Source organism: Buteo buteo, chromosome 2, assembly GCF_964188355.1.
Source record: "Buteo buteo chromosome 2, bButBut1.hap1.1, whole genome shotgun sequence".
NCBI classification, from domain to species: Eukaryota; Metazoa; Chordata; class Aves; order Accipitriformes; family Accipitridae; genus Buteo; species Buteo buteo.
The window spans coordinates 54,958,514-54,980,310 of NC_134172.1; the positions used below are offsets into that span (position 1 = coordinate 54,958,514).

The following is a 21,797-nucleotide window of genomic DNA, read 5'->3' on the forward strand; positions in this document are numbered from 1 at the left end:
AGAAGTAGCATCTCAAGCTGCAAGTCCAATCCTACACTGTGTTTTGCATACAGTGAGAGACAGCATATCTGCAGTATTTCCACTTTTGAGAAGGCTGACTGACCCATACTCAATCTTAGCTTAAATAATAGAAGGCAACTTCAAGTTCTTTACATTCACTTGCCTTGCAAGTGCCAGGGGCAGGAATTAAAGGGCTCAGAGATTCCACTTCATGTTATATGTGGGACACAGAAATTGAGTACAAGTGCAAAACACTTTTCATTTCACGAATCCGCTGAAAAGCACTAACCCAAGAAGGGAAAAAAGGGAGGAGGAGGAAAGCTCTCAGCCCACTTTTTGGACTTCACTGAGCACAGTTGACTCCTCCCCTCTTAGCCACATATCTACTGTATCACCACGTCCAGCCAGGGACCTTGGTATGCAAAATAGCTGAAAGCTACCCTTAGGATGAGAGCAAGGCAGCTGGTGTGTGGAATTGGGAGTCTGTGTTTCATGTTCTGCCTTTTCTGCATCTTTCTTCACCAAACAACAGCTAAAAGAAAACTGAAGTTTGTGTCCATGGTAAGTAGGTAGTACATGGGCAAATGGAATTTCTTCAAAACCTGTCACTTACTGCTCTTCTTGTACTCTAGGGTAGGGGGGAGGGAGTACTTTTTGAATATTTAAGTGTTTCCTGCATATTCATAATTCACTATTGCATTGTACAAAAAAATCGTCAATTTTAAATAAGATTTTATAATGTTGTCTCCTTTGTGCAGTCCTAGATGAACTTAACTTTCTGGATTGACAAAGAATGCTTTTTTTATAGCACTAAGAGAGGAATCACATAGGATTATTTTTTAAATTGTAAAAGAGGATTTCATAACTATATATCAACTGTGAAAAACCCTCTTTACCATGGAAGAGTTTCCGCTTTTCCAGTGATTTCAATGGATTAATATGCAAAACAAATTTCATTATGTGAAACCCAAACAAGTGTAAAATGGCATTGAATAAGCAATAAGGAACTAATGCTGTGAAACTAATGCTATGTGCAATGATTATGACATACCGTTTGTTTGCAGGAAGCCTGAACCTTGTTCTGAACATTGCACATGCTTGTAAATCACTTGTATACTTTTTGTGCTGCAGTTTTCAATTTTATTTCTCCCTATTTGGATTAAGAAATTTAAAAAAATCTGGTGGTAAAATTTTAAAATTATGACACATATCTACAGGCATTATGCTGGACAAGGAAACAATTCATTGCAGGAATGAAAAATCTTGATGTGTCCTTAAGGATGTATCTTTTATCTGAAGTGAAATTCCAGAACAGGTTCAATGTTTTCAGAGTAACAGCTTAGTCTGTATTTAGATATTAGATGACCCTTCTATCACGTTTTGTGATGAAAAAGTCAACACATGGCTTTTGAAGGCTAATTTCTGCCTAGAAAGAGTACTTCACAGCAGTCATGTTAGCCACAGAAACTGTACCTAGAGCAGTAGTTTGGTTTTTTCCTTCTGAATTCCCTGTTAGTCCTACCAAAATATTAATGTTGTAATATTTCTGGAAAATTACTTACATGCTTCTGCTTGTTTTCTCTTTATTTAATGCTGTGGTCTGTACCTCCTAAAATATATAAAACATCTTTAAAATATATTAAGATATTTTATAGTTTTTATAATTTGCAAAAATTTGAGTTAATTACTTTTCAAATGCCAGGGGAAAAAAAGAGTTACATTTGTCTAAATAAATCAAATGGGTGTTGTAGCTATCTAGACCCAAGAAAAGCACCATGAATATATCTACCATCTGTCAGATCCAGTACTCACTGTCATTGCATATTCCTTTGACTGCACTAATTCTATCCATCACAAAAATCCCAGTAACACAAAGGGACTTCCACCTATTTTATTAGGTATTTTGCCATGGTGATCATACCCCACAGGAGTTTTTTCCAACTGACAAGCACAAAGAACTTGCAAGACAGCAGGGATATGGACAGCTTACCAAGGTATGTTTGCTTACCTGGGCCAATATACTGAAATATTGGAAGGTGGTCTGTTGATATTTGGGTTTTGGAACTTTGTTTTCACTTGGAGAAAGCCCATATTAAGTTGCTATATACAGATCTCCAAAAGGACAGCCAAAGAACTTACTAGGAAGCTACAGCTACGAGCAGTCACTGATTTTAAATGGCACTGAGTCAGCCTGTTCTGGTCCAATAGCAGCATATGTTGAGCTGTTTGCAGACTAGGGTCTTCTGTGAGAAGCCAGGCACTGGTGACCATCACAGCTGACCTGACACCAAACATGAAGGTTTAACCATCAGTAGCATAAGGTGGTGAAAGTGCTCACAGACCACTCTCAATCTCTGCTAAACAGGAGTGCTTCCTAGCTCATGAACTACTAAGATCAGTACTAGTAGAAACTTCTCTCACACTATGCCAGAGAGGGTGATTTAAAGCTCAGTTATTTTAGTGCAGGCATTGATGGAATACAGCAGAGCTGAGCTTGCACACAAGTATCAGCTGATGGTAGTAACTAGCAGCAGCTAAGGCAACTGGAGAAACTGTGTCTCTGCATTAACTGTAATTTGTATTAGCTGCCTCCTCTTGTGAAGGGAGCCAAGGGTGAGTGAACCCCTGCACTATCAGGCTGTAAGGGAATATGTGGGCACTAGGTTTCAACACTACTTCTGCTCTGCTCCCACCAGCAGTACCCACTGTGTCTGTGCTTTGTTCCTTTTTCCCCAAAATATGTTGTTTGGATGGATAAATCCACTAGTTATTTGCCCTAGCTATTCTGGGAACCAGGCAGCCTCACTGAAGTAGTTTAGATGTGCCAGAATTATGGATGTCCGAGATAAATGGCTATCGTGCATGTGTACGCATACTGTGAGGTGTGTGTCTCTGTTAGGCTGCTGTAGAATAAGTTCGCTCGCACACCTTATGTCCAGTGGGTCCAGCATAATGCACATGTTTCTCTCTTCTAGGGGAACTAGTCACTTGCAAGGTCTCCACCAAAATCAGAATAGAACAAACTGCCTGAGGGGTTCCTCTTCCTTGCCATTCTTAGGAGGTCAAACTGATCTCCAGTGCAAGGTCAGGCCTGTTTCCTCTCACATCACTTCCCTTGAAGAAACAGGAATAACAGACCAGTTTTCTATGCTTTAATTCAGCTGTGACTCAATCATTCCACATATACACTACGCAAGTTCAGCACTACATGCCAGCTTGCTCCAGGGTGTGGCAGGCTTCAAGACCCAGGTGTCAGGATTTAACAACACACATATTAGGCAAGTTGGAGCAGAAGCCTAGGCCAAGGATATGCCCTAGGAAACTGGATGCACAATTCCAGCAATGGAAAGAGGTGATCACATAGACACACTGTGGGCCATGTCTGGCACTGTGGATAAAGCCCTGAGTAACTTAGCCTGACCTCATAGCTGACTCTGCTTGGAACAGGAGGTTGGACTAAAGACTTCCTGAGGTCCCTTTCAACCTGAATTATCCTATGATCCTATGACTTAGAAAAGGACTTTAGGAAGCGATGAGTAGTCACTGTACTTGACATCCCAGTGCAGAGTAATGATTACATGAGCAAAATTGAATATATTTCAATTTAGGCCAGGAAACACCAGGTACAAGTAAAAAGATGACAATATTGAGACCAGTACAGGGACATTGCATGTGATTCTCATGTCATGTCTTTACAAAATTATGTTGGTAAGTTGGAAAATGTTCAGCTAAGAGCTACTAAAATGCTGAGGCTAGAAAACACACTTTGCTGTAAGACTAGACAAATGTCATCTATTTAGTTTAACACAGAGATTAAGATTAAGTGACTCAATTCCATCTTATTATCTTGCTGGAAATAAGACCTATGATGGTAAAGAATGTGACATTCAAAAGCATAACAAGATCCAGTGGCTGAAAGATGGGGACATAGTCAGGCAAGAACCAAGAATCAAAAGTTTCAGACTGTTGATAATAATTAACCATTGCAGCAAAATACCTGAAGGCTTGGAGGACTGTTACTTGAAGTCTTCTATTCAAGATTTTCTGTCTTCCTGAAAAATAAGATTTTGCTCGAGCTAAAACTGTAGCCTCTGTATGGAATCACTGGTTATAGTCTACGGGATTCATATCCTGGACATGTCTTCATGGACAGGTGATTGCTCTGTCTGCACTACCAGTTAATCAGCTGCGAGCCAGCAATAGACTAGAAACTAGACAGACAGTGTTGGGACACCTGCTTTAAGTCACCCTGCCCCTCAGCCAGTCTTACTAGCTTGGCTAAACATACATATAGCTTTCCATAGAGCAAAATGCAAAACTGCATCCATCAGGAAGACATATCTAATATTATCCGATACTGTAAATGCTGCAGTTTTACTGCTTTTTTCTCCTCTCTTCTTTCCTCCTTCACTTTAGAAAGGAAAAAGGTCTTTATCAAAATAAAATGAAATATTATCTCATTTTTTTGGTTGTAGGAATGGATGCATAGCACACTTTTTCAGCCTCTTACACTATTCTGTTACCTCTACAGCTTGGCATACAGCAACAGTATGAGCTTGGCCAGTACATGCGGAGGAGGTACACTTATTTCCTGAGTGTTGTATACACGCAGTGTGAGGCAAGTACTGGATTGGGGAGGGAGGATGTTTTTCATGGATGGTAATGGGACTTCCTGAATGCATGAGTATCTGAACTTCGTGCAGCTGAAGAAAACTTGATGCCTATTGAATTCAATGTAGTTTCAAAGTATCCCTGAAACTGTGGCTCAACTCTTATTCAGGCTGACGGTTAACTGAAAACCATGTGAAAATCTTTTTAGGCCGTATATCAGGTTCAGATGCCTCACTGTTGTATGGCAGGATATCTATGTCACGTACCTCCAATGCTACACTTCCACATGGAGTGCAGATACAGCTTAGTTTTCATTTAGGGTGCAGCTGTTCAGTGCTGTTCAGTGCATACATGATATTACAAAGTCTAGATGGTCAAATGGAGTTGGTCTTATGCTTTTCTCTAGGACTCCTAAGGGAAATACTACCATTTTGCAGCTCCCTTGTCCAACAAAATTTTATTCCAAGGCCCTATTCCAGCTTCACTCTTTCTCCCTCCTCCTTCTTTCTCATGGTCCTTCTTCAGCCCACTCCATTTTAATGGCAGCTTCCCCAGCACAGTACCAGTCCCATTCTTTCCTACCAAGAGAAAAAAAAAAAAGTACCAGGAGAAATGACCTTCCAAAATTTTTTCTTTTTTTTTTCTCGCTTCAGATTTATGTTCAAAGCACTGACTGTGATCATACACTTATGAGTGCTCAGGCAAGTCTTGCCGGGCTGTACCCACCAACACAGGGCCAGATTTGGAACCCCAGAATCCTTTGGCAGCCAATTCCAGTTCACACGGTGCCACTGTCACATGATAATGTGAGTATAAACTATCAGCATTTGATTTCCCTTAATCATTAGTAAAATACCTAGGATATGAGATGAAGGGGCAGGATAAAGGGCATGGTAAAGGCAACGCAAAGTACATTATGTTACAAGCATTGTGCAGAAAGGCCTAATAAGCTGAGTAGAAATATTGTCAAGAGTTTCCACAGGCATGGACTTACATATCAGAGACCTGGAGTTAACAAAGAAGGAAGAAAACAGAAGAGCTAGGTACAGAGAAAAATAATTAACCTATAATGGCAGTAAACCACTATAAAAGTAGATTAATCCCAAACTTATTACAAACATGACTTTTTTGTGTGTGAGAATAGGAAGCATACCTATTCTCACTAGGGCTTCAATATTTCTTAGTCTGCAGCCAATGGAAAAGACAAAAGAATTATTCTGGGACTTTGATTACAGTGAGAATTGAGTTGCAGGATTGTTTTCCATGCACTTTGAAGGTCAGTGCATGCACTTTGAGGGTTGGTGGAAAAAGTAAAAGGGAAAAGGAAGGAGGACTCCAAGCTTTAAGAGTATGAGTTCATAAGGCAATGTATTTATTCCTCTCCCTTCCTCAGCTCCTCACTGTGGACCTGTAATGAACTGTGTGCATAGCAGCTCTGTAGCCTGCATATACTTGTCCTAGGGAGAAAGCTTTCCATTTGTGGAAAACCTATGGTAAAAAGCCAGAAAAGATCAGGAGTGTACAGTTTGAGTCCCAGTCTGGGAGAGGAGGTTTGCACATGTGATGCAAGATAAATTGTGTTGGATTACAAGTCTAGTTAACATAGTCTGTGATGATAGGGGAATCAGATTTAATAGGCCATGGAGCAATGATTCTCACCTTGGGGTTATGAGAGCATGAAGATGGAGGATATGGAGACACATAGCTTCCTGCTCATGCACACAGCCTGGCGTAGAGTCAGGAGCTGCTTCTGACACTGTCACAGATGGCGGTACCCCAGCAAAGTCAAGCATACCTGGCCAGTATCAACACCACTAGCAAACTCAGCAATCAAGCTGCATCTCATTCACATCTAGGGGACCAAGTAAGTTTATTCAAACAAATCATTGTCAACACATACACGTTTTTCATACTTTTTTAAACTATTTGTGTTTTAACTGTATTCATCTTAACTACATATACAGGCTAAGCTTGAAACCACATGTATCCTACTACCCAAAACAAGTGTCCATCACTTATTGGTAAAGTCATGCCTGTTCATGAACATAAGGTTATAATTCAGAAATACTTTCCTACCTTCTGGAATAGATAAATTACATTTTTAAAAGGATTGAGGAACTGCTGTGAAGCTTTCCAAGCTAATTTTCCCTTTAGGACTCTCAAGTTCTTTTTAAAGTTCTTTTAACTGTGGGACTATATAAATAGAGCATTATTACTGGAAAAAAAGACAAAAAGCACATTAGAGAAAAACACTAAAAGTATCTCAGTGTCAAATTTTGATTTAACTTTTATTTAAAATTTAACACAAAAAACTTCAAACAGGAATAAATTCAGTTTAGCTTAGATAAATGAATTAAATTCTTAAGTTATGCAGTCACATGTAACCTTTAACCTCATATGTCTTGAATTAATGAAAGACAAAACTGAGCTATAGAAACTTCACAAGTTTCTATGATTTAGCTGAACTAAATGAAGCTTTGTTAAGTCCACTTTATACAGGTGAATATGCACAAATACTCCTACTGTAGTCCAGCTGATGCTTGGTAATTTGTTGCAGAAAGGTGATGGTGTGTTTAAAGGAAAACTGAACACAATGAGTAAAATCATCCCTGGGGAAGCCAAGCAGAAAGCAGTTCAAGAAGGCTTGTGTTAGTCTTCTGTCAAGGGAAAAATTTCATCTTGTGTAAATGAATCCTTTAACTTTGAACTATTGCAGCTATTATTCCTCTGAACATTTAAAGATTATTTTGTAAGTAGTCATCAGTATGACTCTTACAGTCCTGAAGATGAATATCCTTGAAAACTACATTCCCAAATTATTTTTCAGCTTGTCCTAACTAGTGCAGCCAATTAGAGCAACAATCCTGCAAGGGTATATTGAATTGCAAAACATGAAGCACCTTGCCTAACTAGTGTTTCACAATTTTCTTTTCAGTTGCTATACTTACCTTTCTCACACTGTCCAAAATACAATGAGCTTCTGAGAGAAACCTTTGCAACAAGGGATTTCCAAAGGCAACTCAAGCAGTACAGGGGAAGTATTTTCAGTTCTGGAAATCTAATTAAAATGTACCACTTCTGTCAATATTATCTAACAGGTAGGTTTAAAAAATAGCAGTCAATATAGTACTTCCAGATCTCTAATCCTCACAGTGGGTGCAAACAACATACCCAAAAAACCAATTACAACATTATAGATTCAGCTGGACTAGGCTATTCCCATCAATTGAAAATTGCAAGTCATAGAAAAGATAAATTACTGACTACCTTGCAAAAAACCAATCCACCTACCTTCTAGGAGTGCAGACGAAACAAAAACTCAGATCAAATCAGTGCTGATACCTCTCAAATCACTCCAATACCTCTCTGTGTTTACTCCCATGTAAAGCAACTCCTCTGATATCTCTGTCTATATAACTTTCTGCTAGTTCAGATTCTTCTTCCACTACAAAATGCCCCCAGCAAAATTCCCCAGATTTTGTATAACAGCCTCAGTGTTTTTCTCAAGTACCTGTTCACGTTTCACACCCAAAGTCTTCATTCAGGTTCTCACTCATGTTTCATTCTTGCCTCTGTAAAGTATCCTTTCCTTTCTTTCTCCACCATCAAAATCTTTGCCATGAGTATGTAATCACTTGTCTATTCTGCTGCAACCTTCTTTTTCACAGGTTTATTTGAAATGACACTATCAAACTCACCTGTTTTTCTATAATCTTTAGCCACGGACCTCAGCCACCTATCTGTGGCTCTACATTTGGGTATTATACGCAAGTGAATCATAACTCCTGGTTTTATGAAATTTATATCACACCTCCCTTCTGCTCAGTACCAAAATCAGAATAAATCTGTTTATCACACTTCCTTTAAGCACTTTTTGGATTTCTGCCAGACTTCGTCATACATCTGTGTCCCCTCTACCCCCTTCTGAACATTTCCACCAAGCATAAACCACCACCATCCTTCAAATCTGGACTCAGATCACCCACCTTGTCTAGATGAATAGGCCAAATTCTCTTACCACTAGGGAATGGTTCATTGCTTAAGTGCAAAGTGCAAAGACTATCTTGTTTCTAAAAATTACGATGTACTAGTACGGCAGTGTATAGAAATGACGTTAAAAGGCCCTGTGTACTACAAGTTTGTCTTTTTGTATTCCAGCCATTTCTGAAGTTTTTAGCCACTCATACAGGATACCCATTGAAGAAGTTGAACACTGAAAGAATTTGGAAGCTCTCTGACACTTTACAATATGAGGTAAATAATATAAAGAAAATTCCCAAGGTCCAGTAGAAATACTTACACTTCCTCAAAACTGGTTTTAGCTCTTATTTCTATTGTTTGTAAGACATCAGAAGAGGGTATGTCTGTGCTTCCAAACTTTTTAAAATCACAGACTATTTTCAGCTTCTTTCCCAAAACCCCTCACCTAACATCAAACTTGTAACTGAAAATTCTGTAAAGACACTATGACTGTGTGAGGCTGCTGGGTGTTGTCCACCATGATAAGGAACATAAACCAATGGCCTACCAAATCCAAGATCCTGTCAGTGACTGCATAAGGAGAATTAAGTAAAAGCATACCTTTGCATAAAATTGTCTTGTTACGCCTCCAGAGATACACAGGCATAAAATATGCTGTTGGCAAAGAAACATAAGCATCCTTCCACAAAGATTTTATGCAAATTGTATGAGCAAGAGAAGGCATTATTTGCATGTGGACAGTAGTGGTCAGAGTATTTTCAGGAATTAAGCAGCCATTGGAATGACACAAATGGCTATTTGTGCAAGTTTGGGAGCCTGTTCTAAGCAAAGGAACCAGGCACATCACAAAGAAGCATGGATTTCATAACAAAAGGGGTACTGTGGTGCCCAACTGTCATGGCCATCTAGGTCCCACAGTCTGGTATCTCTGACTGGGATTTGAAAAAATCCTGAGTGCCCTTAATTCAGCAACAAGCCCACTTCATGTCACTTCAAAGTCTAGACTTAGCTGAAGCAAATGAAAATTGCAGAGTGTTGTGTTAAAAAGTTATCGTTGCAGCCAACTTTTGCTACAAATGCTTTAATGCATAATTATTTTTAAACTCAAATATTAATGATAAATTGGTCATCAGTATTGAGATATCCCCTAGAAAACTGACGCAGTGGATTTCACAAGCAACACATAATACTTGGGTGTGATGCTAATAAGTTTACCTTCTGTCCTGCAGTTTCAATAAAGGTCCAACTTTGGTAAAGCAGTCTTGACTGTTAGCCAGGGCTTTAAGTTAAACGTAACATTAACATGTTGGGACATCTCACTGTAATTTCAGTGAGGTCACTCTTCCACATTTTCAAATGCAGGATAGCTCAGGACCACAACTTTTTATGTCAATTGCTATATCTTACTGAGGAACCTGTGTCACCAGAGAAATGTGCAAAATTGACAGCTCCCATCAGGGTTCTAGCTAAATGCTGGAAAACAAAACCAATTAGTTGCGTTTTTCCTTCTAGTGTTAGATTTGATGAGTTTTGGTCTTTCATAGCACTCAGTGAAGACTTTGGGGGTATCAAATAAGACATCCCCCATAAAAGCCACTCTCATCCTTTCAAGCATACAAAGAGAGCTTTCTTATATAGTTTTTTAAACACAGTTCATGAAACTACAGTAGCATGTATCTCTCCGTATTTGTTACTTTTGATTTGTTACTTTTGACTAAGTGTCATCTAACTTTCAGGTAACTTGGAGACTGAGGTTCTTGCTTGCCTACAGCACTGTCTTAAATATCATGCAACCAGCCAATTGTTTCCTCAAGACATCAATCACATTTGTTAACAGAGAAAGCGATACATTGTGACCTGAGCTGGTTTAACCTAACATGTTCTATTGTTCAACTGTTTAAACGAATCATTTAAGTAGTTGGCATTTTCCTTAGAACTCATTGTTACAAGAAGACTCCCTCTGGTGAGCTCAGTCTGATGGCTCAAGTTCATAGAGGTTACATTGCACTAAAGGAAAGATACCAACCTTGTTTAAACAGGAACTCAGGGTAATGCCAACCAGGAGCGTTGGGCTTATCTTCCCTTTTCACAGTTGAGACCATTAATATACCTTGGGCTGCATCCCCAAGGAAAGAATAATCCTTTCCACTGTATCTTGAGGGCTGCATCAGTATCCAATAGACCTGGTATAAGTTGGTATGAATTCCGTCTATATATCTAATCCCTATACATATACCGCATGCTCTGGTACATCCGAATTACAGCTATACATATTCCTACTTGATCTCTGGATCTCAGTTATATCTCAGAGCTGCCAGCCCTTAAAATCTTGACATCTAGATAGGATTTTTTTCAGTAAAGATCTCAGGATATATCCCAGCAGATGGCCAAAAGAGTCAAAAAGTGAAATTTTTGCACCTGACAACTGCATTAGCAATTGGCATAAATAATGCCAGTTGCTTTTTGCATAATTTTTAGTATTATATTTCCTCTTCTTGTTGAACACTGCCCTTCAAATTTGTTTTAAGCAATGTGGTACTATAAATAAGAATTCTACAGCTGACTAAATGCAAAATACAGTTATTATTTTATTATAAAGAGAAAATGTTACTTGAGTGAAACATTCAGAATTTGTTCTGAATTTTGTGCCAGAACAAACAGCAGTAGGAATCAGTAAGAAAATCACCATGTTTTCTTTCTTCACTGTAGGATATTAACAATTACACTTTACCTGTTTGGGCTACTCATGGTGTCAGGACCAAGCTGATAAAGCTCTCAGAACTGTTATTGCAGGCGGAATTTGGGTTCCACAAACAAATACAAAAATCACGTTTGCAGGGAGGTAAGCTGAATTCTAACCCCATTTAAAACCAAGAGTAGAATGGGAAAGAAGAAATGGTACATAATAAACTTTGCTACCAATTCCACAGTAGAACTACAAAAGATGCCATGATGTGGATATTGGTGATCAGCACTGAAAGATTTTGATTAATGGGAAGACAGTGAGGACATGAATCACAAAGATCCTAATCCAACATTATAAAGAAGGTGTCATTTTGGTTACACTGTATAAGAAATCCAAAGTAATATACAGATTCTTGCTGAACTGAATCAAGTCTGGATTTAATGTAAGCCATCATGCTTAACTTACTTAACAAAATATTATTTGTAATAATCTCTAGGATGGTAACTTTGTTGCCTATTAGTCTTCATATTCCATTCCTGAGAGTACTAGAATGAGATTATTTAACTCTTCTAAATCTTTCTTCTGCTCAGCAAATAGTAGCTGAAATTTAAAAATAGTTTATACCTTTTTAATCAGACATTCTTCTCCATTCATCCACTGGCACTTTTGGGGCCTCATTTTTGTTTTATATGGATACTGTACAGTCAGGATCTGTGAGCTACAAGGACAAATCACATATAAGCATGGATCAATTTTTTTTGCTGTTTTGGAGCTCCAACTTACAACACTAAGCACAAAGTTCAAACCTCTGCTCTTGCTTTACTAACAATTGCTATTAAAAAAATGTGCCAGTAGCCAAAGACAATACATGAGTCTAATTCTGCTAGCATGTACAGTTCTCATTTTAGGATTTTAATTTGTCAAGATTCCAACCTTATGCTAACATACCAGCACAGCCATTGATTTAACTAATATAGTTTGTCTTACAACTTTTCAGCAGTTAACATTAACAAAATACAGACAACCACATAATTTAAGAAGGCCCAGAGTCCAAAGAATATGCTCTTTCTTTTCCTCTGGAAATCAGGAAGTCAGTGGAGTTACACACAGAAGAGGGTAGTGTTCATTACCCTGCTCTTCTTGCACTGTTCTGCTGGCACAAAGCAGGTGTGAATGCACTGTTTGAAGCTGTTGAGGCTATTAGGGATCCCCAAAACATTTTACACAGGTGTAAAATAGGCCCACTGTTCATATAAAAGATAGTATCAGAATTAACCAGGGCAGTCTGCACAAATTACCTATAAAGTCAATTGAATAAATCTGGTGCATTTAAAGACAGATTGTGTTAAAACAGTACCAAGTGATGCAGCTGTTAACACAAGCATCCCTTTCATTGTCATTGCTTTCCCATTTTCTTTCAGGTATTCTTTTAAAAACTATTCTAAAGTATATCTCAGATGCTAGAAAGCCTTCACACCAGCAAAAAATGGTTATATATTCTGCGGTGAGTCCTTTCTGTTTCTTTTATGCTGCATTTCTGAAGTTATTAAATGCAGTGAAAGCCATGAAACTTTATTTCCTTCATGAAATACAGCTACAAGCTTTTTTTATTTGGTTAACCTTAAATATCATCAGATTGTTTTCAGTCTTTAATGAACAGATACTATTTGAAACATGCAGCATTCCATTTTCCACCTGATGTCATGGCTTGTTTCACTGTAATATTGTTTTGATTGAGCAGAGAACTGAAAATCCATGCCTCATGTTTTATTGAACCTCTATCACAAAGACAATTTAGAAACAAACCTCCTGCTTCCTGCATCTTTTTTCAGATGCAAAAGGAAAAAAAAGAAAAATGAAGTCAAAATTAGTTATTTTAGAAGGTCTTATGAATGCAGCTACTCAATTGTGACTTTATATCTTTGTTTGGAATGTGCAAACACTGTCATTGGAGATGGAAATTTTTTGATTGCTCTCAGTAAAAAGCTCCTATTTTGAAACTACAGTTAGATTAAGACCTATCAGGTATATATCAGCCAAAGAGCTTACTGATCTGATCTTGGATACTGTTCACTTAACACGCAAAAACACCAATGCTTTTTAAAAGAAGTTTTAACAGCTCCTACTAACCTTGATAAGAACTACAAGTGACTAAGACTTCTTAATATTTACATATATGTAGACGTTATACATGCAGCATTTCGGTTTGTCCAGCCATTAAAGGACAGTATTTGCTCAATGTTGCAGAGGGCAAAGTGCAAGTATTAATGAGGCCACACAAGTAAATGTTAAGTGGACAGATAATGCACTGGACATATTGTTAAATAATAGGTACATGTAATTGTTTTCAATAGGCCTTTAATTAAAGGTTTCTTCTGTTTACAGCATGCAGCCACCATTGTTGCCTTACAGACGGCACTCAATGTCTTCAATGGGAAACAGCCTCCTTACAGTGCCTGTCATTTTTTTGAACTTTACCAGGAAAAAAATGGGCAAGTATCTGCAAGCTGTACTGCTAACTTACACTTTTTCTAAAAAGCAATTTACTGATACCCCAGACTAATTAAACTGGATACACAAGGTTCACTACACAGGAGAAGATTATAGACTGATTTTAATTATTATAATTGGACTCAATTTAGCAGTTATTGACAGTAGCAGAATCACAGCACTGCAGCCTGAAAACCCTCTCTGTATTTCTTCATTACAGTTATGAGAGGTTTTACTCTACCCTTTTTATCTGATTAACTCCTTGACTCTACCAAGAAGACAAACTACATGCAAATGGGTGTTGACCATTGATTGTTTAAAAGATCTCTTCAGAGTACTAATGATAGATATTAATAGCCAGACAAATAAGCTGGCTAAAAGTTTGTCCCAAAGTACAATCACTACAACATTGAAAGGCTGTGTGGTTCTGCATACCTAACTTTATTTTGACCCTTCTGTATTTTGAAACAGGCAATACACCATAGAAATGTACTATCGGAATAACTCTTTGAGAGATCCTCACCCCATCACTCTCCCTGGCTGCAAATTTCGCTGTCCACTGGAGAGATTTACTCAGCTGGTCTCGCCAGTTCTAGTACACTATTGGACAAGAGAATGTAGGATGTAAGACATAAAAAAAAGGTAAGTTAAGTGCTCTGGGCACATGTACCCAAAAGTAAAGTCAGTATTACATCTTCTGCTGAGAGTTCATTTAAAGTAACAATCATTTTCATAAGGGTCTGGTCTGCAATGAAAAAATATGCAGATCCAGTAAGACAGAAGTGTGCCCATGGTCATGATTTCTACTCCATTGATACATTTATCTATTCCAGCCCAACTTTCAGGTAAAATGGAATCAATGCTGGTTAGGCTTTAGGGTACTATTTTTCATGGGGTTTTTTTTCAGTTTTAGTACAGTCAAAAAGGGCTTCAGTTGCTGAGGAAGCAAGTACAAATGCACTGAATTATAACAATTCACCTTAACTACTCTAACTGTAGAGTACTTGTCCAAGCCGATTAACAACATTATGCATTCCCTTGATTTTAGAAGACATTCAGAGATCAAAACAGATGAATATTGACTAGTATACCAGACTGGTACTTACCAGAATGTCAAACATATACAGACATACATTGGCATACTAATACATTCCCTAGTAGGTTGTCTGTAACTCCATATTAGGATGTCTAACTTTCCATTTTGACCACTGATAATATTTATGTTTGCAGAATAAAGGAACAGGAAGGCAGAGAATTACATTGCCTCTCTTGTATCTAGCTCTATATTCCTTTAAGGAAGATGAAAAGCAAACAGGCCCCAGGATTCAAAAGTGTCCTCACTTTTTTGATGATCAAATGTTGTACCTAACATTAAAAAATCCCATATGGCTTTCTGAATCACTAACCTCAAGAGGAATTTGAAAAGTCAGAGATTAGAAGAATGCAGGCAAGCCAACTCACCTGGTTGCAAATAATTTCCTGTTAAATATCTTGGAACCATGAACAGATTGGAAATAGTTTAGCCAGACTAAGTGAATAATAGCAACTACTGATTCATAAAATACATTTCTTCACCATATTCATTGCTTACAAATTCTCAGGAAACGTATCAGGAAATTACCACATTTAATTGCACAAGGTAATTTGTCAGGGGGAGGGGGAGGTTGGTTCTGATGATTTTTTTTAGGCCAAGCAACTAATACAGTCATGGAAGATGGTGATAAATACTTCATGTTTATACTGTGGTCCCTAGTAATCTAAGTTTTGTGGAAATTAGTTCCCCTCCTTCACAAAGTAAACTGTGCAACTGACCAAGTAAATAAAAAAAATTATCTATCATATAATCAAAATTTGGCATTAATAAAGACACAAATATTTAGCCCTTAAGTTCAACACAAAGGCTGCACATTGTTTCAATTCTCAAATTTTGCTTAAGTAGAAGTTAGATGGTGTTCAGGCATATTACACCAGGTCGAGCATCACTGCTCATGACTGCCTTAATTAGTAATCCTGAGTGCTGAAAACACATATGGACCACAAAAGAGATGACAACCAAAACTGACAGTCCAATCAAAATATTTGTCATATTGTCATATCAAAATTTGGCACTTTCCCCTGTTTTATCCTAGTTCAGAATGGTTCCATCTCAGTAACTGTTGGGTCCAGATCCTAATTTTGGGGCTCATAACTCTTTTCCTGCAGGCAGGAGTTTTAAACTCTCTGCTGTGCATGAGTGGCACTTGGGAAAATGCCAAGGCACACTGCCCCACAGCCTGCACAGTGCAGCAGGCTGGCAGAGGGACTGCACTGTGCTAAGCCGCTGTGCATTACCAATTCTCAGTGAATGCAGATAGGCTGGAATGGCTAATCTTTAACTCCAGGAAGCTAAACCAAGCTGAAGAGTGATGCAAAGAGTTTACAGGTCACATTTACACCTAACATACACAGCTGCAACATCACTGATTGCAGCTGTTTTCAGCTTTATCAAAAAATAATCTCAAATATTGTCCTTTGCTAATGCATATGTTAATACTTTGATTATACATGCATCCGAGCATTTAATGAATAAAAGCCCATAAATGTGATTTTTTGGAATGAAATCTAGGAGTGTGAGACTGAGCTCAAAAATTAACCCTACACAGCTATTCTACGTGGAGACACCATTTCTGAAACATAGAGCTGTTTCCAGAAAATGCTTGATTGAAGTTTCATGGAGATGACTTGTGACCCCAGTACAGGGAAATGCAGGTGTTAGGCAAGTATTGCTATTACAGGTCACACAAGAGAGTAGCAGTATTTGAAGGTGGTATGAATCAGAGCCAAATTCCTCCACATGACGATGACCATAGTGTGGAACATAGGAAGTGAGGACAGCTGAGCATATTTGGGAAGGCGATAAAACATTTCTCTGTGCTCTTTTGGCTGCTCAGGAAGGTTTCAGTGTGGATTGGCTCACCTTTTCAACAGACTTTTCCTAATTCCATCAAAATGGGAACAAATTTGTTAACTTTTCTGCACTTAGTCTGAGCTACCCACTTGTTGAGGTACTATTAACAGATTTGCCATGTTTTTGGAGAGTGAGACCACATGCTAAGAACGATTCTTTCTTTTTGTCTTACCTTCAGGTGTTCCCTCCATGATCTTCAGTGTGATTAGCTTTATGAAATAATTCATCCCACACTGTGATGTGTCTACAGTCTAACACTTCTCATTAACTTCCATCAGCATGGCCAACCGTCTCCTGATCTCTATCAAAAGAAAATATTCCTCAGGACAACAAACCAAAACTATAGAAAGTGGTGACTTATCCTTCATGAACATTCACTTTATTTTATCAAGTGGTAAAACCCAAGTGAAATACAAAACCAGAGTAATTTTTCAAGATCTATTCATTCCAAAGGGTCTTTGGCTGAACTAATTCAAGAATGTAATTGTAGTTAGTGTTTTGAAGGGCTGTAGCCTTAATTTACAGCAAAATCGGAAAATACCTCTGAAGGCATGTTGCCCTCTTTTGAAGAATGAGACAAGAACTTCCAGAATTGGTGAGGAAAGCAGTGCTTCAAAAAGAGCCCCCAAAAGGAGGAGTCATTCCAGTGTCCTTATACTTTATTTTATTTAAGAAGTAATGAAGCATTTTACACAAACTGATCCCAGAAGCTACAAAAACTTAGGATAATGGCTGTTTACTTAACTAAGATATGTCTGTCTTTTTCTTTTCTCTGGCTTATATATGCACAAATATCCCACCTCTGTACAGAAGGAAGGTGAGACTTACAGAAAGAGTGGACCATGGATCTAGACCTAAGAGAAGCCTACAAACAGCCAGGCTGGCTACCATGAAGGCCTGGCAGGCAATTGGCTGATCCAACAAGGCTTTCAGATATTGAGTCATTCTATCTCTTTCCAAAAAGACAGCAAGGCCAAGTGTTAATTTTGAAAGAAAAATATTTTGTGGTTTCAAACATATTTTTAAACACCTTCCTTTTGTTATGTTACCTTGATTGTATTCTCTGATCTGATCATATAGAGTCTGTGCTTCAGGGAAGTCTGAAAGTCCATGCTGTTCTTGACATTAACAACAAAAAGATCCTACTGGCAACACAAAGTAAAAAAACCCAGAGCTACATGCTAGTTAAAACATGCAGAACATGCTGGGCAATCCTTCACTAGTCACATTTTCTAATATTGCTATTGCGAAAACAGTTTGCGTTCTTACTACAAAAGCTTGATCAGAACAATCAGATGCAACTAACTTCTGAAAATAGTGGACAATTCTTTGCTTGAAGAACTGGGCTTTCTTATTTTTTATTTTCTCATGGTGGATAAGACCTTTGCCAACAGCCTTGTTGCCTGCAGATCATTTCAAAGAGAACCAGAGTAATAGATGAGATGGAGAAAATTTTTACATTCCAGCTTCCTTTCCTTGGATCAGACTTTTAAAATGGATGCTAAGCCTATGAAATGTATATTCCTTTTTAGAACTACAGCATAAGCAGATAACTGCACTGCATAAGCTACAAAAGAATAAAAATAATAAAAAGATCCCTTTCCCCTCTAGCAAGAATCTAAGTTTCAGAATTCTCCCTGTAAAAGCCCATTCTCTTCTAAGCAGGGCCCAAGCAACAATTCCTGTACTTCCTAAGTCAGCATAAGAAACACAGTTCAAGAAAAGTTGTAGTTGTTAGATTTCACAGCAAAGAAGTTCAAACACACAGATAAAACCGAATTATTCCTGCTAGTGAAAAAAGGCAACACCTTTTACCATAGCATCCAAACAAGGGTAAAAATGTTTTCTAACAGCATGAGACAACCAGTTCTAGCTGTTTCTTAATGCAAAGAAGAATAAGCTTGTTTTTTCCATATTACCTTAATGTCCATAATGGACACCAGCAGAAAGCCTTCCTAGGTCTGGCAGCCCTCATAGTAGAGTCAGTGCAAGCTATTTAAATGATTCATCTCAAAACCATGCAGCTGATCATCACACCTCCCATAACAAGAAGTAATTTAAAAAAAAAATTGCTAAAAGAAAGCAAATAGGGAGGAAAATTTAAGACTCCATCTTTATCAGTATTAGTCCTCTAACAAGATTGTAGCCTTGCCTGCCAAAAATAAATTTCTAGGCATCCACTCTTCTATTCTGAACCTGTTCCTATTCCTCCTTTTTCTGAACTTGTGCCAACTTGTGTTGCTTGAGTTGCTTTCAAGAGCTGTAAAGGTGGTCTCATTCTTCTCCCATCAAAGGGTAACTTGTCTGCTGGTTTCCTAGATTGGGCAAGGCTCACATAGAAAATGCAATATAGAGCTGAGACATTCTTCATGATTCTCTTTAGCCTCCAGTTCCCCCCCTCCTTCCTCACCCAAATCCACCTCTTAAAAATTTTCAGAACTGCATGAAGACCCTTCTGTCCCACAGATTTGTCTGGTATGGGGGATCGTGGAGCTGGACCCTGGCCTCAGCACTTCAGTTCAGCTATGGAAGTGCATCCTAGCTGAGGCCAGTGCTCACAGAACACTGATAGAAGGTCCCCCTTTTCCATCACATCATCAGACCATGTCTTCTTCCTGGCTACAGGCCCCAGTGAATGTACCTTAAACATTCTGATTTCTGTTGAGCAAAATTAAATTTCAAATTTAATTTCTAAATTAAGATATTTCTAAATTATTTTTTTCCCCTCATCCCTATTCAACAGAAACCCCATCACACACATTCTTTACAATGTTTTTTTGTTCTTAGGACTATCACTGTAGAAACACAGAAAGGAAGACTTCCTTTATACCTTGTTTACTCCAAGGAAAAATAAACATCAGTGTTCATTAAGTCTGAAACATCATGCCCAGATCTTGTTGTATGAATATAAATAGGGCATGTCAGTGAACAATTAATAAAACTCTAAATGATGTTTTTCTACAACTGCATCAGCTGACTCCATTTGAAAAATCTGTCCCATAGTCTTTTGCAGGTACGAAACCATAAACAGTTTCATTTCAGTTCCTCTTAAAGAAGAAATGAGCAAAAAAATTACAGTTCAGCTTTGGAACTATTTAGAATGCAAAGGAAAAGATTTTTTTTTTCATATCATGTTGCAAAAGCAGGATCACATGAAAATGCAACTCCCTCTCCTCTTTCACAAACAATGCATAGACAGTCCAGTCATGTTTTAAAGAAGTCTTGCTATAATACAGTAACCTGAATAGTCATAGATGCTGTGATACAGGTGAGATGTAGCTCTTGTTGTTCGCTATTTTTCCTGTCATACACTGAAACAATGTCAGCAAGATGGGGAATGAATGACAGAAAAGCAACAGTAATTTTGTGCTGCCTGGGAAATGTGGCACTGGCCTGCCAGGGCTGTAATTTTCATTCCTTCCACCACCTCCTTTATTCTTTGGGTTATTTACTGAGCTGAGTGACTATCAAAAAAGAAAGAAAAAACCCCAAACTTCACATAACTCACAAATATGGATCAAATTCATTGACTAATTTTGATTTGTTTTACGGTAGTACTACAAGTAGGTGTTCCTTCTTTTTACTCAGTGTACTTAGGGTACTCATCAGAGATGTGGCAGACACAAGTTCAAATCCCTCCTTTACCAAAAGGATCTGACTCTACATCTTCCAGGAAATAAAATCACCACCAGGCTGCTGAGTTTCAGAGGGGAAAGTGAAGAGGAATAGTGCTTCCTGCCTCTTTCTCACCACTGTTCACTGGCTGGTGTACATATTAGGCTTCCTATGTCTTGGGCAAATATCTTAATCATAATACCAGAAAGAAATGCTCCGAGTACCCTGTAACCAGGTGAATATTAAAAATTTGGGACAAACTAAGAAATTATTAGAAGACACTGAGTAGACACTTTCTTCCCCCGGCCTGCCTTAGAATAGTAACTTTGTGCTTAGGGCATTTTCTCCTGTAGTGCAAGGTGCAGGTTCATATCCCATCACCAGCCTAAGCAAGTTAATTCTTCCTGCATCACAAATGAACTCTTTTGTCCCTTCCCACTCCCCACAATTGGGTGAAATCACCCCAACCCAGGCGTGCAAGACAGTCTTTTGTCATAAGTTCTTTGAAATGGTGCTTGGAAAACATGTCACTTTGTTCACTGAAACAAAAATTTTTCTTTTCTTTCCCTTTTTCAGGTCAAAAAAGCTTGAAAAAAAATGATTGCAGATAAATCCAAAGTAAGTTAAGTACTGATCTGCAAATTCAGTCAGTGACAGAACCTGAGCTGTTTCCCCATGTGAGCAGCCTGGTCCATGAGTGCCAGCAGCAGTTTCATATCCGGCTGCCTTGACTGCAATGACTTCCACCCTTTCAGTGCGTAGGTTGTGCTCCACCAGCAGCAGTTACCTAAGGTAACCCTTGCGTACATTAAAGCATGGGTTCTTTTGCAACCAGTCCACTTCAAAGCCAATCTAGCTATGCTTCAGCAACCCTTCAAGATAGATACATGCACTTAAAATAGACAATTGTGTTTAAGCTAATTCTACTTAATCTATAATTTAAGAATTAAAATATATACCAGTGAGCCAAATTAACATAAATGTGATTCAAATTGTTTAGGTCCACTTGCATTATAATGCTTGGACAACTGTAACTAGACTGATTTAGGAATGATTTTTTTATTTATTTTGAAGCAACTTTTACTGAAAAGGGTAAGGATTTAATTGTTTCAGGATATGATAAGTTTATAGCTGCCAAGTGCACAGTAGAAATTGAGACAATCCAAGACAAGCCATAAAATTTCCAAATGAAATATGTGCTACCAACATACTTACAGATTACCTACAGGATTCCTACAGGACCCCATCTTAACCACTATGGCACATGAATAAGGGTATTCTTCCATTTTGGAATGTGTAGAGATCTATTTAAGATGTTGTGGTGTCCATTCTTTGGGCATAAAATAATCTCACTAGCAAAGTATACATGCCAAAGGGAAGAGTGAAGCCACAGAAAGCAGAACTATTTATCATACACTTGGTCTCGGGTTGAAACATCTTTTTTTAAGAGATGCTGGCAAAGGTTTT

The 21,797-nt window shown here is 38.2% G+C and overlaps 1 protein-coding gene across 1 annotated transcript; it reads left to right on the forward strand.

The window, feature by feature from the left end:
- The first annotated feature begins 406 nt into the window (after positions 1-406).
- On the forward strand, positions 407-17,000 carry LOC142028670 (prostatic acid phosphatase-like). The gene is made up of 11 exons (XM_075022511.1): positions 407-561; positions 1,899-1,994; positions 4,532-4,618; positions 5,265-5,417; positions 7,547-7,643; positions 8,768-8,865; positions 11,302-11,434; positions 12,700-12,782; positions 13,664-13,770; positions 14,240-14,410; positions 16,894-17,000. The coding sequence occupies exons 1-10, from the start codon at positions 448-450 to the stop codon at positions 14,394-14,396; spliced, it is 1,125 nt and encodes a 374-aa protein (XP_074878612.1). The 5' UTR covers positions 407-447; the 3' UTR covers positions 14,397-14,410; positions 16,894-17,000.
- Positions 17,001-21,797: the final 4,797 nt, after the last annotated feature.